Below are 14,476 nucleotides of genomic sequence, written 5' to 3'. Positions count from 1 at the left end.
GATCATCCATTCAATTACAGCAGAGACAACACCATGACAGCAGCAGGCTTATTTTATTTCTAGTTTCGTGTTTGAATGTTCTGAGTAACAAACAAATCTTTTGTTTCTTAAAAATGTGACAAATCCAGTTTATATTTATTTGTTACTAGACACTAGACCACCAGCAGTGCTGCTGCAAAGATTAGCTGATGAGAAATGATTTTGATGACCGATTCATCGTCATTTTCCCCCCAATAACAATTCTCCCACAATTTCTTAATCTTCTGTGATAGTAAACACATATTTGAGTAAAGTCAGCAGCATGATTCTATTTAAGATGCACATTATATTAAATCAAAATGTGGACGCAGTGCATAGCTGCATTCCAGAGACACAGAGAGAGACAATAAGACAGATGTTGTGATGCATTTGTGTACAGATGTGTTACCCCGCCCTCCTCCCTCCGTGCTGCACATTCTTCTCTTGAATTTCGCAAAAACATTTTTTTGCCAAACAGCGTCCTCATGCCAAGATTTGGACTTTCCAAAACTCAAACATGTGTTTTCCAGCACCACAAAAATGTTTTCAGTCACACCAGCCATTTTGATAGTTGACAACAACTTTAAAGATTCAAAAAAAGAAAGATATTTGCACGAGTGTTTGTGTGTGTTCAAAGGGAGATTGAAAGCAGCAGCGTGACATTCGGAGTACAAGGTTTATATCAGTGACAAAGCCTCCATGAAATGATGGCGTGCGCACACACACACACACACACACACACACACACACACACACACACAAGCCTCCATGTTGATTACAAGATTAAATGTCAGTTATAACTGGCATCACATTAATCATGTTTGTCGAGCCTTGATTATGTTGAAAGAGCTCTCAATTTCCTGTTACGTTCTATATCTGTCTCTCCGCAGACAGCGACACGGACATAAAAAGAGTGCGACAGAGTCATCATCCCTTCCTGTAGATTTTAGATACATGCAGTTTTAGATATCCTGCTCTCTGTTCCCTTCTCATCACTGCCTCTCCTGTAATTGGTCTAATGTGGGGTGAGTGGAGTTGATGAGGGAGGTTGCAGGGGGAGCTGGGATTCATTGATTGACATTGATTGAATGTGGAAGAGGAGTTTAGCGAAGCAAATGCCTGCAAATGTAAAGAAAAACAGATGGGGAGCTGTGGTGATAATGTGACCTTTCTCTGTCATAGCTAATGGATGGGTTTGGGTAATCTGTCAGCACGTATACACACACACACACACACACACAGCACTGACTAGGCTTTTAGCTCAGTTGCCCTGTGTTTATATTAAAGACGACAGTGGATGCCATCGGGGGGAGAATCCCTGGGGGAAAGTCCAAGTTTAGTCTTTGTCACAGCTGTCACAGCTTCACCTAAATGGCTCCATGAGTCAACAAACACACAGGACACACACGACGTCCACAGCAGACTATAGTATGTATGAGCCCCAGGTTTTTTAGGTAGAGGACAATTTAGCTGTGTGCCGATATAGACTTGAGTTAGAGTTCATTCATTCAGCCATAGAAATTTGTATTTTTTCTTTGATGTAAATAACTTCTGACTCAGAAAGTTGTAAATCTCAATTTCTCCAACAATCCCTGGTCCCATCTGTAGAGGATGCGATCACTCTGCTTGCCATGTGTGTCCATTCTTTGGTAAAACTGTGGAAGAGGCACAAACACACATGCTTTTGGCCAGGTTTAATTGCTACTGACACACTGATGCACTCCCTACTGCGCCTCTCCTCCCACTGCGGGGCGCTCAGTTTTCCAGAGAACCACCAAAATATCAAGTGGGTGTGGGCGAGAAAGTAACCTGTTTAAAGAAAGTGTCACTTTGTTTTTGCAAAGCTCCAGCAATGCGGACAGATGCTGACAAATATAGAGCAGTTATAGTCCTAAAACCGCTGTCATCACTGGATTACTGATTTCTTAAAAATGACCCATTGCAAATTCTGTTTTATTACTTAAACGCAGATATGGAAAGAGAAAAAGTGGTAAAGTGATACTGATGAACAAAGCAGATATCTTGGTTTCAGTATGTTGTGAGTGGCAACTATCTCTAATACATTATTGAAACGAACAGAGGCATGCTGCCTCCCCCCTGGCAGAGGGAGGGAAAGACACCGTGGCGTGAAGAAGGGCACAGCTCTCAGCTTTAATTAGCCACACAGGGCAACTCACTCCTTTGTCTCTTCTTTCTACTCTCCTCAATGCTCCTCACTCCTCTATATGCAGCTAAACACACTGCAAACTGCGAGAGAAACTGGATTGTCGTATTGCAGCACTTTGTACTTTATTAATGCAGCATCTAAGTGAATTTGTGTGCTGGGTTGCACCTGAGGATTTCAAGGCATGATAACTAACCATTTGCTACCTCATTATTTTTTCCAGGAATTTGGTCACAAACCAAAGTATTGGACAAATCTAAATCTGGACCAGATGATAGCACAGAAAGATCAGTCAGATTGTCACCAAAGTTATTCTAATTCATCCTATGGGGGGATATAATATTTCATGACTACCTACCAAGTAGTTAATATGGTAATAATATGGTGGTTAATATAGTTAATATATTTCAGTATGAAGCAGCTGATAATCTGTGTCTGGGTTACAACAATAGTTTTGCTTCTTGAACTAAATCTAATGAGATGAAGGTATTTTCAGCACCGATGGCAAGGATTCGCTGACACACACCACACACACACACACAAGCTTTGTTGTATTATTTTCCCTTGATTAGTTATTAAAAATAGTTTCCTGAACGATCCTGAAGCCTCTGCACCAACATTACAGACGTGCGCTGCTGCAATGAAAAATGTTAATTAACCTTCCTTCAGCAACACACATTTCTCCAGCTGTCAGCATGTGTGAGGGTGAATATAGGTGAATATCGCCACAGGCACTAGAGAAGTAGTAAAAACTGTTTTAGCAAGGTTTTACTTAACACTAGAAACTATTTGATGAAAACTATGTGTTGCACCTGTTTTGATGTTTTGGCCTGAGATGATGAGAGATCAAATAGAGACACATTAAGGCAGCTAGAGTGAACTTTCATTTTGTGTTAATTTTGATGGCCCCTGTGGACTAAAGCAGTGTTTCCCAGAATAAACACTACATTTGAGCATCGCTGAAACCACAGAAAAATAGAAATACAAATTGGAAAATGAAGCCTGGAGGTTGGATTGAGATCGGCAGACCTTGAGACGATCTCTGCCCACGGCATCTTTTACCATCCAAACCAGACAAGCCGGACCAAGTGCCGCAGTGGGTGGTGCCACCACGATAAGAGGTAAGCTTAGCCAGCTTGAACTCTGTGCTTCTCCTGGTTAATATCTGGCCAGACCAGCCTGACAAAGTGCTGCAGTGGGGGGTAAGGACTGCCCCAGGAGGACAGGGAGGGGAGCTGGGACAACTCAGGGCAAATCGCTTCATGAGAAGGCATTTAGAATTACAAAATACAAACAGCCAATACAGCCAGTCCTCTCGCTGATGGTCTTGTTTGCTTATCTATGTCGTATAGAGGCATCAGTATTAAATTCTGACTTTTTCATAATCAGTTAAAAACTCATCACGGAGGTTTTATTCTTTTTTAATATGTTGGGGAAAAAACAAGGCTGTGGGGGAAAACAATCGGCCATTTTTAGAGGAAAGGGGAGATACATTATTCTCTAAATATTCATGTAAATACAGTGCTGGGAAACAAAGCCGAAATTTGGGAGAAATGGTTTCATCAACATTGATATTCTAGAGAACCAATTAAGCAATTATAATATTATATTTTTCACAATTGTGATATGCTGCCAAATATGTTTTTTCTTTTATTTACTTTTCTTTTAGTTTTATGTCGGAAAATGTTGATATTTCCAACAGCCTCACACTTCCTGCATGTAACTCGCTTGCTAACTTGCTAAAAGGTTAGCTGAAATTATTGGATGGGGTTATTACAGGCCAGCCACAGGTACCAAATTTTTTTCTTTTTTGTCAAATGAATTGATTTATTGATTGCTGTTGAGCCGATAACAAAAAATGCTGCAAAAATAAGTAACATACTTTGCCTTTAAAGCTTTTTTTCCACTTGTGTACCACTCATTCCAAAATGTGCCTTGGTTATGCACAGCTTGGTTATGCTCCTGAATACAGGAATGCAACTTTCAACACATTCCCTGTAACTTATAGCATTTCTTTCACCTCCACCAGTTAAATTCCTTTCTTCACTGTCACTACACAGACTGACATGTAGTTTATTCAGTGAGGCAACTCTCATTGTCAACAAACACATCGTGTGTGTCCATAGAGATGTGCGGTCAGTTTCCTGGTATCTGATTTATGTCTTCCCAGCAGCACTAGAACACTGATGATAGGATAGGATGTCCCTGGATCAATAAGATCATTATCCTGCTTATACCATGGTCATTTGCCAAAGAAAAAAACATTAAGATCATTCAATTATATTTTCATGTATTTTGCAACCAAAATCTAAAGTTTTTCACAAGCCAGGACTCCGTTTCCCCGGTAACACCTAAGGGTCTGACCACCATCAATCTTTACCACCATAAAGAATAGGTTGTAATCGAACCCGTGTTCTTTACAGGCTAACTAGTAACAGGCTAGTTGGAGCTCAGGCTACAAAGTAAGGTTTGCTAGGCCAGCGGTCAGAGCACAGTGGCATAATATTACTAAAGCAGGACTGAAAAGTAAATTCTCTCACTTGTAATTTGCTAATCTGGAGACTCAGTAAGATTAAAATGGGCCACTGAGTGGGGTTATTGACATCTTGTTTCTGTATGGAGTTTGCATGTGTCTATATGGGTTTTTCTCCTGGTGCTCAGGTTTCCCACACTTCCCACCCCACACAAACTCAGCTGATCCAAATACAAATTACAAATACAAATTCATCAAAAATTCATTAGATAAAATAAACCTTAATCATATTCTGCATATCTGTACCTTTTTGAATCAGCATCAACAGTATTAAATGCAATTGTATGACATTATGGTTGCTATGAAGTTAATATTGAGAGCATTCAAATGACTTCTTTCAATCTTTATTATCATCATTGTATATTTGGTATATTTTACTACTCCTGCATACGTTCACCTACAGAAACAGTTCAAATCTCAAAATGTTTACTTCCTTATGGACATTTGTGCTGTATTCAAGCTGTATGCATTCAGAGTTTCAATCATATTTTCACCTACCTTCTTACAAAACAAACAGACAAGCTAGCCAGGCTAATAAACCTAACCTAGTGATGTCTTCCACTGTCGCCATCGGACACATAACCCTCACCTTGCAGGTCATAGCCATCTATTGAGAGTCCATGTTGCTAACGTGGATAGAAATAACCGGAGATACTTTAGTGATCTCTTATGTGAGATGAAATGTTCCCAGTGTGCTTTAGACCTTCTAAAACCAAAGTCAAAAACTGCCCAGAGCACCAGCAGCCATGTACAGTGCATGGGATTTATTGCAGTTTGCTGCAGTGTGCTATTAAAAACTAATGAGAGAGACAAATCAATGCCATTTCTGCCCAGATATAAAAACACCTTTGAGATTAGTTGAATAATAAGACCATTTTCTCACTATGTAGAACGTGTGGGTTTGATTGTGTGTACAGCAATCATTATTCCATTCAGTGACAGAACATTAGAAACATATATTTTTGTTTTCTTGGTGAAATGTTATTCATTCATGGCCGATTTTTCTTGGAATGACCCAAGAGTCAAAAAACTAAGGTAAGGTGCTTTTTTTTCTCTGTTTGACAATAATACTGGTTCTTTCACCTGACATTAAAGTCAATGGAACAAAAGCAGCAGGACCGCAAACACCAAGGTAATCAGAAGCTGCAGAAGGTACAGAGTGTGTTTCTACCCCCACACCCAGCCACAAAAACAGGCTGTCAGTAAACAGATGTGTCATAAGGGCTGAGAAAAGATAGTACAGTATATGTTATAGAGATAGAGTATATAGAGAGAAATGAGGGAAGACATAGGGGTGAGTTTAAGGAGCAACAGAAAAGAGAGAAAATAGCAGTAAGAAAAGTACAATGTTCAGGTGGATGCTGCCAAAGACACCTGTGCTACAGTTCAATTTCACAAACCGTATTATTATTATAAGTTTTGACTGAATGAACGCTCAATCAAATCCTGTCAATAACACATGGTGTGAAACTGTACAATATATAGATAATAAGATAATGATGGAGTCTGTGCTCTTACCGACTTAAACTTACTGTGCCCCATCTGTGAAAGCAATTGCACAGTATGTCTGAATGAAGCTAGTGGGTGAAAAGAGGCAGCAGGTGTCTCTGAGATTACGTGTACCCATCTACATTTCATCAGCCGTCTTTTTCTTTGTCTTATCACGCACAGTTTTCAGCTCAGTGTTTTTCACACTTTGTATACTGCGGGTCTTCTGCCAAGCACTTTTTTAAACCAAGGTACGCATGTTGTACGCAAAACATCTCATTTGTGTTATGTATTTATTTGAATCACTATCAGATTGAAGAATAGTTTTTCTTATATTACCCTGTCTAAATACAAATAATTATAGTTTGCTGTAATCCTTCCTCCTCTCCCTACTTGTTAAAAGGGTGATCCCTCTCTAGTCTGCACTGTAAATGGAGACTTAAATACACAGCTATTACTGCATGCAAAAATGTCTTAAGTTTAAGCTAAAATAAAATTACGCTTTGGCACACTGAGTTTTGTGCGACTCAGACTGCTGAAGCCTGATATTAGCTCAGGCTGAACTTCATTTTTGCATTTTGGAGATAACTAAGCTTACAGTGACCAACAACTCTAATAATGTGCACATGGCATTGTATTAAAACTCAAAATGTATCCTTAATCAATTTGCACTCCACAGTATTTTTTGATATGGTTGCATTTATTAAAGTATCAGTGAAAGGGTTGCTAGATCATCAGTCTGGGAGAAAACAAACAAACAAAACCCACCACCATTAACAACAAATAAAGACTCAGCTCACAGGGACACTTAGAACCGCCTCCCCTCATCTGCTTTTCATATTTTCATGTAAATATTTAATTTTTTTGGCAAGCCATTGTTCTAAAGTCGAATTGCATCCAAATCTGTTCCGATGACTTGCCTGATGGGAAATAATAGATCCTTTTTCTTGTTATTCCCTCTGCTTTTGAAAAAATGACTTTAACTTCATTCACAAAAATAAAAAAAAATGAAGCTAAATTGATTCATGCTGGGACATATTAACATTCAAGCGTAAAGCTGCCACTGTCCTCTCTCTACTGAAATTAACGATAAAGTGCTTCAGTCTGAAACATAAACCTGCCATATGATATTCATAAATCACAGCGACAATAAACATCAACTGTCTTTGTTAATGTACATATAACAGTTTTGTTCTATACAGGCACACGTTAGCAGCCATACATTGTACTGTGTAGGATTAATGCAGGGTGAACATGCAAAATGGACTTAATCATTTATTAATATTCATGATGGCTAACAGAATGACTTAATTAGCATTTTTGTTGTATATTTCATGGAATTCCATGGTCCTATTAGATCATAAAATCACAGTTTTTACAAATACAAACAAATCCCTTAAAGGTATCCGCGTCTCCATGGGTCCATCTTAATTAGTGGATAGATTTTCAAAGAAGCTCAACCTGAACAATAAACATTGTCAACACGGTCTTGCTCAGTTCATGTTACAGCTATGGAGATGCTGCAAATAAATCCACTACAAGACAATATTTGGCTGTGATTTTTCAAGGCATTTTTCACAGCTTTTTAACATCGAAGTCGAAACTAACAAGCCAAAAGAAATATAATTGTCATGTACATCAAAAATATTAAATATAACCTGCTTTACAATAACCAGCAGAACAGCGCTAACTCCAGTTTAAAGTTCAGTTAGCATCTCAGACCAAAACAAATGAGCTCCTCCACCTTTCCTCACCCCCGCCTCCACCCCTGTGACCCCACAGCCTGTTCTCTTGTTTGATTCTTGTACACAATCGCTGACTGACAACCTCCTCTGGCTTTTCTGCTGCCGCGTTAACTCAGTAGGTTTAGCCGAGTCTGTCGCTGGGCAGCAGCTCTGACTCATTTTTCGGCTTGGTTTCATTGCGCTACGGTTTCACTCACTGAGCAGTTTACAGTCTCACATGCAGGCACGGCCGTCCTGACGACAAAAATAAAGGACAGAGAAGCTCTTATTACAACACACAGAGAGTAAATGTGTAACTTCATTCTCTGCTCAGGTCGCCATTACTCTACTGTTTTCTTACTTAGCAAGTAGTTGTTTAACTACCACTCTATTGAGTTTCTCCTCTTAAGGGAACAGGTCCCATTTTTGGAGAATGTACTAATTTGTTTTTTAGTTGCGTCTCGTGTCTACCCATTAAAGTCACAATGAAACTAAACTTGGAGCACCTTTAGCTTATGAATGTGATTGGATACATTTATATAACTGCCCCAAAGTCCAAAAGTATTTTTTTTGTTTTCCATTAAAAGAAAAGACAGATTTTAATAAGATATACTCAAAAATGTTGTTTTGAAATATATTTGGTGTGTAAGAAAAGATACATGCATGATCACAAATATGAATGATCAAATATGAGCCTACTACCAGCAGCTGGTTAGCTTAGCTTAGCATAAAGACAAATGGGAACAAAGGGAACAAAAGCATCCCACCAGCAACTCTGAGCTAACTGGCTGTTGGCTGTGGCCTTATAGATTATTTAACGGACAGATACAACAGTGGTATCAATCATCTCATGGTAATGTCTGCCAGAAGTTAACTCCATCACAGTTAATAACTGTTGCTGTAAGAGAGTTACTGCTGTCACTCATAAATTAAATCCAGTCAATTGGTGTGAAGCTAGCTTGTACTGTCACCTCTACACTTCCTGCACCGATGCCTCTTAATGCTGTGAAATGTACATTGAACCAAATTAATCAAGATAACAGGAAGACATAGAGATGGTGTTGAGTTTACATTTGGAGCAAATAAAACAAAAGAAGATCAGGAAACAAGCTTTCTTGCTAAAAAGTCCAAAACAGAAATTAGAGAGAAAAACATAACTGAAATTAAAAGGCTGGTTTTCTCTGCAGTTTAGGTTAATGAAGCTATTTGAGAATTTACAGCATTTTAAAATCTGGTGACTGCATATTGTATCGTACTGAGATCTCACATCATTACATAAACTAATGCTCTGTACAATGCAGCCAACCTATTAACAGCACAAACACATAAGGATGCAAACAAAAATGCTGTGTTAACATTGTTAGCAATGAATGCTGTATGTAGTTTTCTCTCCACAGTCCTCTCCACAAATGTCCCAGTCAGAGAGGCAGGATCAGCGATAAAGACAGGAAATACGCATCAGTACAAGGTCCAGCAGTAAAAGTCCCATGCCGTAGTACGCTATGTGCGTGGTAGGTCGGTTTGAAAACTCATAGCGATGACTGGCCATTCACCACTGTTTTTGAAGTTAAAGGCTCACTGTCGAGCTCCCCAATAACCTCCACCTGGACAGGCTGCTGAAACAAAAACAACCACAGACACAGAGATTAGGGACACAATTGTCAGAAAACTCTGACTTGAGCTGTTGGTCTTATTGTCAGTGAAAGAATTTCTGTCAATGCTGGTGTTGAAGGTTATAACCAGGGGCTCATTTCTTTCCTGTCTGTTACATAAAGTGAGCTTCGTCTCTGGAGGTCACATTTTCACACATAAGAAAGAAAGACATTGGGGCGACAATACACTGAGCGCTGTGAGTGTGGGGGCCACTAATGGCACTGAAGCTGAATAATTATGTCTACCTATTTTTTCACCCTTCTTTTTAAATTTTAACATTAAAGTATTTCATTCGGGCAATGGGACCAGTTTATACCAGAAAATTGTGTAAAATCAGTCTAATTAAAATGTCAGGGCCATTCTCAGATAAATAGACTATTCAGTGCATCAGGCCACAGCTCTCTCCAAGGTGCTGATCCTACAGCTGGGAGCGGCTGGGGAGCTGTCCTGGGTGCTCTCTTTCTTTCTCCCCCCCACCCACATGCTACCAGCGGGTCCTTCCATCTAATAACTAATCTTTTCCAATCCAATGACTTCACCTGTTTTCCACTAACATTCCTGCTTGTTGTTTTCTGTGCTATAGACAGTCACCAAATGAGATAGTTACATTGCCTTGTTGGCTGTAGTGTTTTTTGTTTTGCCCAGAATTAAACTCCTGTGTTCCCTCTCCTGCCTCTCACTGCACGTGGGTTCATGCAGCATTCTTACAATCAGAAAATGAAAACTGAAAAAGGGGGGCCCGAATAGGATTGAACTGTGCTATCAAATGCACAAAATATGCTTGCTGGAAAATGTGGTACAAAAGAAGTATTTATGCCTTTATTCAGAGATTACATAGATCACATGAGTACTGTTTATGCAATACCTGAATGCTCTGGATTTTTCCATTCTGTGTGTGATTTCCCGGTGTGAAAATGGGATTGGGGTTTTCCTTAGGTGCCTTCTGTCTACCTCCCATCTGGTCTGTAGTGCCGACTCCATTTGGTTTGTGGACGCAGAGCACCTTCTGGAAGCTCTGCTTGAAGTTGTCAGAGAGGAAGCCATAGAGGAGCGGGTTGGCGCAGGAGTTGACGTAGGTGAGGATCACCAGGAAGAAGAAGATTACAGCAGTAGTTTTGTTCTCTGGGATTATATGAATCAGGTTGACAATGTTGGTAGTGAAGAAGGGCAGCCAACAGAGCACAAAGACCAACACGATGATCACCACCATGCGTGTAACCTTACGCTCCGACTTCCGCCGCTTAGTCAGGCCTGCACGCACACCTGCTGACCTCACCTGAAATTGAGATGGTTGATTGAAAAGGTGTCATTAGATTATAAGAGCAGATAATTGATAATTGAGTTAGACACAAACAAGAGCCAGAGGCCAATTTTATCTGTCTGATTACCTTGACTACAATGAGCAGGTAGCAGAGGCAGATGACAACCAGAGGACCAAAGAAGCCCAGAATGGACGTGTAGAGGATGAAGACAATGGACCACAATTCACGCGGTTCAGGCCAGGTTATGTTGCAGGTGTTGAGCTCCTGCTGTACATGTGAGTAGATTGTGACTGGCAGCACAACCAGAAAGGAAACAACCCACACCATGCCATTAAAAATCTTGGCCACCTGTGGCTTCCGCCATTTGGCACTGCGAATAGGATGAACCACGGCCAGGTAGCGATCGATGCTCATCACTGTGAGACAAAAGGTTGATGCAAACTGGCTCATGGTATCGGCAGTCATGCACACCTTGCAGAAGAAATCCCCATATGGCCAGTAGGAAAGCGCACTGTTAGTGCCTAGAAAGGGAATCCCCAGGATGTAGAGTTCATCTGCCAAGGCTAAATTGAGGATGTACATGTTGGTTACTGTCTTCATCTTGGCGTAGCGAACCACCACATAGATGACTAACGTGTTACCCAGAAGACCCACAATGAAGACAATGGTGTAGACGACCGCTGTGACCGCATCGAAGGGCATTGGCGTGACCACCTCTGAGATGTTTTTGGAGGTGGGGTAGCTGGGGTAGGGCTGTGCGGAAGACATGCTGACGTTCTCAGACCCCAGCATCCAATTGTAGGCATCCATGTTGAAAAATGGGGTGCTGGCGTCCGTTTGGATTATGGTAGGAAACAGCTCATGAGAGAAAAGAGAGAGAGAGAGAGAAAAAAAAACCTATAATTATTATATGGGATACTTAAAAACTACCCATGCAAAAAAAATAGTTTCTTAGGGGTGTTATAGGTTATGTTTTGTATTATACAAACTCACAACAACACATGTGTGCCTTCTGGGTAAGATGCCCATATTTACCAGGAAAGATGAGAAACTTTCCACTGAATTGTCTGGGCAAGTGGCCAACATGCCATTTCTCTTAATGGAAAGTTGCACTTAAGGAGAACATGACATCAGTTAAGCAGGTTTTAAGTGCTGTCACTACTGTTGGATTAGGTGTCCATAATGGGGGGGGGGGGGGGGGGGGGGGGGGGGGGGGGGGGGGGACGACAGAGACAGACACAAAAACCTGCAGCCAAATGTCAAGTAACCCTTAAAGAGCCGGAGTGCAACAGTGATAAATATACATTATGTTGACACTAACACTGTTTTTGGGCCAAACATAATTACAAAAAGTCTCTGAGTTTGTAAAATAGTTTAGCAGTTTTGTGAAATCCCAGTGTACAAATGCGCATTAATGATGGAGTTAAGCAATACGCTGTGGCACTATATTTCAACATGCAAAAATGTGATGATATGCATGCTGAGCTGAAAATGTAATTAAACTGTTAATTCAAGGTTCAGCAGGAAGTGTAGTATACAAAGACTGATGTTGCAGTAGTAATTGACATTATGGACATTTGCTGAGCGGCTGTGGAGTTACAGCTTGGCTTAACAGCAAATATTAGCAGAATTTTAAAAAAAAAGGCTCCATTTGACATATTTTGCCTGAAATTCCTCTGGATCTGCATCAACTCACTGCAGTGTGCATTATGCATTTTTTTTTTTTGCTTCACGCAAATAATCTATCACATTGCATTGCATGATAATGCAACTGAACAAGCACCATTCACTACATTTTCTTTGTGTTTGATCACTACTGTCATTTAAACATGTAGACTGCAAAACAATGAGTTGTCTATTGGTTGTACCGTTATTGTGATTTGCATTCTGCACTTAGAAAACTAAAATAAAAATAAAAATATCAGTGCACCACATTGTTTTCTCTGGAACCTTAAAGTTATGAAGCTATCCTTTATACACATAAATATATTGTAAGAGTTTAATTAATGAATATACAGCCTTGAACGAGAGCAATGGCCAACTGGCACCCTAATTGTGAGCCCATGCTGCCATTGTGAGAATAGCCTGGAACTACTTACATGTCCTCACCTGGTCGCCTTGTAGGTGACCTAAAATAATAATAATAATCTTATAACTGCCAGTTGTCAGGCGTTGCGACCCGAGGCTGTGAAAATGTGTTGCACAAATAAATAGTGTGACGTGAGGATTCACTGAACCGCGCTTCAAAACACGGGAGTGACGCGCAGCCCGCAGCACGTTGTTGAGAAAACAAACACTTGAAGCCCCTGTGTCCCCTTCAGGCTGCACGGGGCTCCAAGTGTTTGTCCACCAAACTATAATAGCCACAGCCCAGAGCCATGACAGACATTTGAAGCTCATCAAATCTGAGTTTGATGAGTAAAACTTTATGGCTCACAGCATTTTTCTAACCCGACATATAAGAAATAAAAGACTAAAAAAAAAAGATGTTATAAAAAAAACACAAACAGGAGCATAATCTTTCACAAAAAAACAGCATTTGATTCAATTTCATAAACACATGTAAATGTTAATGTGAATGTGATTCCACCTACCTGTGCGCTCCTGTGCGCTCCTCTCCATTATCCGGTGGCGTGATGTCAGATTTCCACAGTCAGACGCTCAAACGCCAACATTATCTTTTTGTTTGATTTTCCAGGATTTTTCCACGCAGGTCACTCCTGAAGGAAACGCTGTGCGCGGGGAGATGCGTCTCTTAGCTGATGAGGAGTCACTCTCAGGGTCATGTAGCGCCTCGACGCACTGCGAGTATTTATGCGGGAAACGTCACCCCGCCTTTGGATGCGAAAGTCCCACCCATGGGTGTCTGTTATCTCCTCATAGCCGAGACCAGTTGCTGGTGTAAAATCACACACTGTCTCTCTCTTTTTCTTTACTTTTCCTTTGCAGCAGGTGCTTTTATAGCTGGAGATTCTGCAACCGTAAAGTGATACTAACTTTTTTTTTTACTGTGTGTGTGTGTGTGTGTGTGTGAGAGAGAGAGAGAAAGAGAGGCAGAAAGAGGAATGGAGCAGAGCCCAGAAGCGCCCTGGGGAATAAATCACCTTGATGGTGGCCAGGGGCACCTGAGACGGAGGAAGAGAAATTAGGGTGAAATGGAAAAACGGTGGAGGGAGGATGAGATTGCGCGCTGTGGGAGAGATTTGATGGTAATTGTCTGGGAAAGCTGCCTACTTCTATGCCATTAACTTCATGTATTTGTCATCCAGGCTGCCACACATATAGACACACTCACACAGACATTTATCTGCTTTTGGACAGTCTAGGGAACAGGTACAGGAGATGTGAGTGTGTGAGTGTGTGAGTGTGTGTGAGTGCATGTTTACAGTATGTACTCCAATCCTACATTTTCCACCAGTGTAAAGAATCAAAGGGGGTTAAGAAGGGACAGTGGGAAGTTGATGACGTATTATTCTCCCTGTTTGACCGGTCCTACCCAGACCAGACAGGAGGATTTTTTGAGACATGTAAATGTAGGAGTAAACTGTGGCACACAGCTGTGTGTAAAGGCCTGCCCTGCAGGGACAGTGGTGTGTGGTGGCACTCAGGATGCCAGGACAATGATATGGCTCAT

At 40.7% G+C, this 14,476-nt stretch overlaps 1 protein-coding gene across 2 annotated transcripts; it reads right to left on the bottom strand.

Moving 5' to 3' along the window:
• Positions 1–9,126: 9,126 nt before the first annotated feature.
• On the bottom strand, positions 9,127–13,514 carry LOC139216310 (somatostatin receptor type 5-like). Of its 2 annotated transcripts, none has more exons than XM_070847401.1 (4): positions 13,437–13,514; positions 10,969–11,700; positions 10,446–10,856; positions 9,127–9,543 (listed from the first exon to the last, which is right to left on the bottom strand). In XM_070847401.1, the coding sequence occupies exons 2-4, from the start codon at positions 11,650–11,652 to the stop codon at positions 9,457–9,459; spliced, it is 1,182 nt and encodes a 393-aa protein (XP_070703502.1). In that variant the 5' UTR covers positions 11,653–11,700; positions 13,437–13,514; the 3' UTR covers positions 9,127–9,456. The 2 variants fall into 2 exon arrangements, with proteins under 2 accessions (XP_070703502.1, XP_070703503.1); XM_070847402.1 differs by having other exon boundaries at positions 9,127–9,540.
• Between the last annotated feature and the right edge of the window lie 962 nt (positions 13,515–14,476).

The sequence above is a fragment of the Pempheris klunzingeri genome, chromosome 17, assembly GCF_042242105.1.
Source record: "Pempheris klunzingeri isolate RE-2024b chromosome 17, fPemKlu1.hap1, whole genome shotgun sequence".
NCBI classification, from domain to species: Eukaryota; Metazoa; Chordata; class Actinopteri; order Acropomatiformes; family Pempheridae; genus Pempheris; species Pempheris klunzingeri.
The sequence above is the reverse complement of the archived record's forward strand: the minus strand, read 5'-3'. Positions and strand labels throughout refer to the sequence as shown.

Coding starts and splice junctions, on each gene's coding strand:
- LOC139216310 (XM_070847401.1), bottom strand. CDS start 11,652: ATGGATGCCTACAATTGGATGCTGGGGTCTGAGAACGTCAGCATGTCT. Junction 10,857..10,968: donor ACCTGCTCATTGTAGTCAAG/GTAATCAGACAG, acceptor TCTCAATTTCAG/GTGAGGTCAGCAGGTGTGCG. Junction 9,544..10,445: donor GAAAAATCCAGAGCATTCAG/GTATTGCATAAA, acceptor TTTTTGTTTCAG/CAGCCTGTCCAGGTGGAGGT.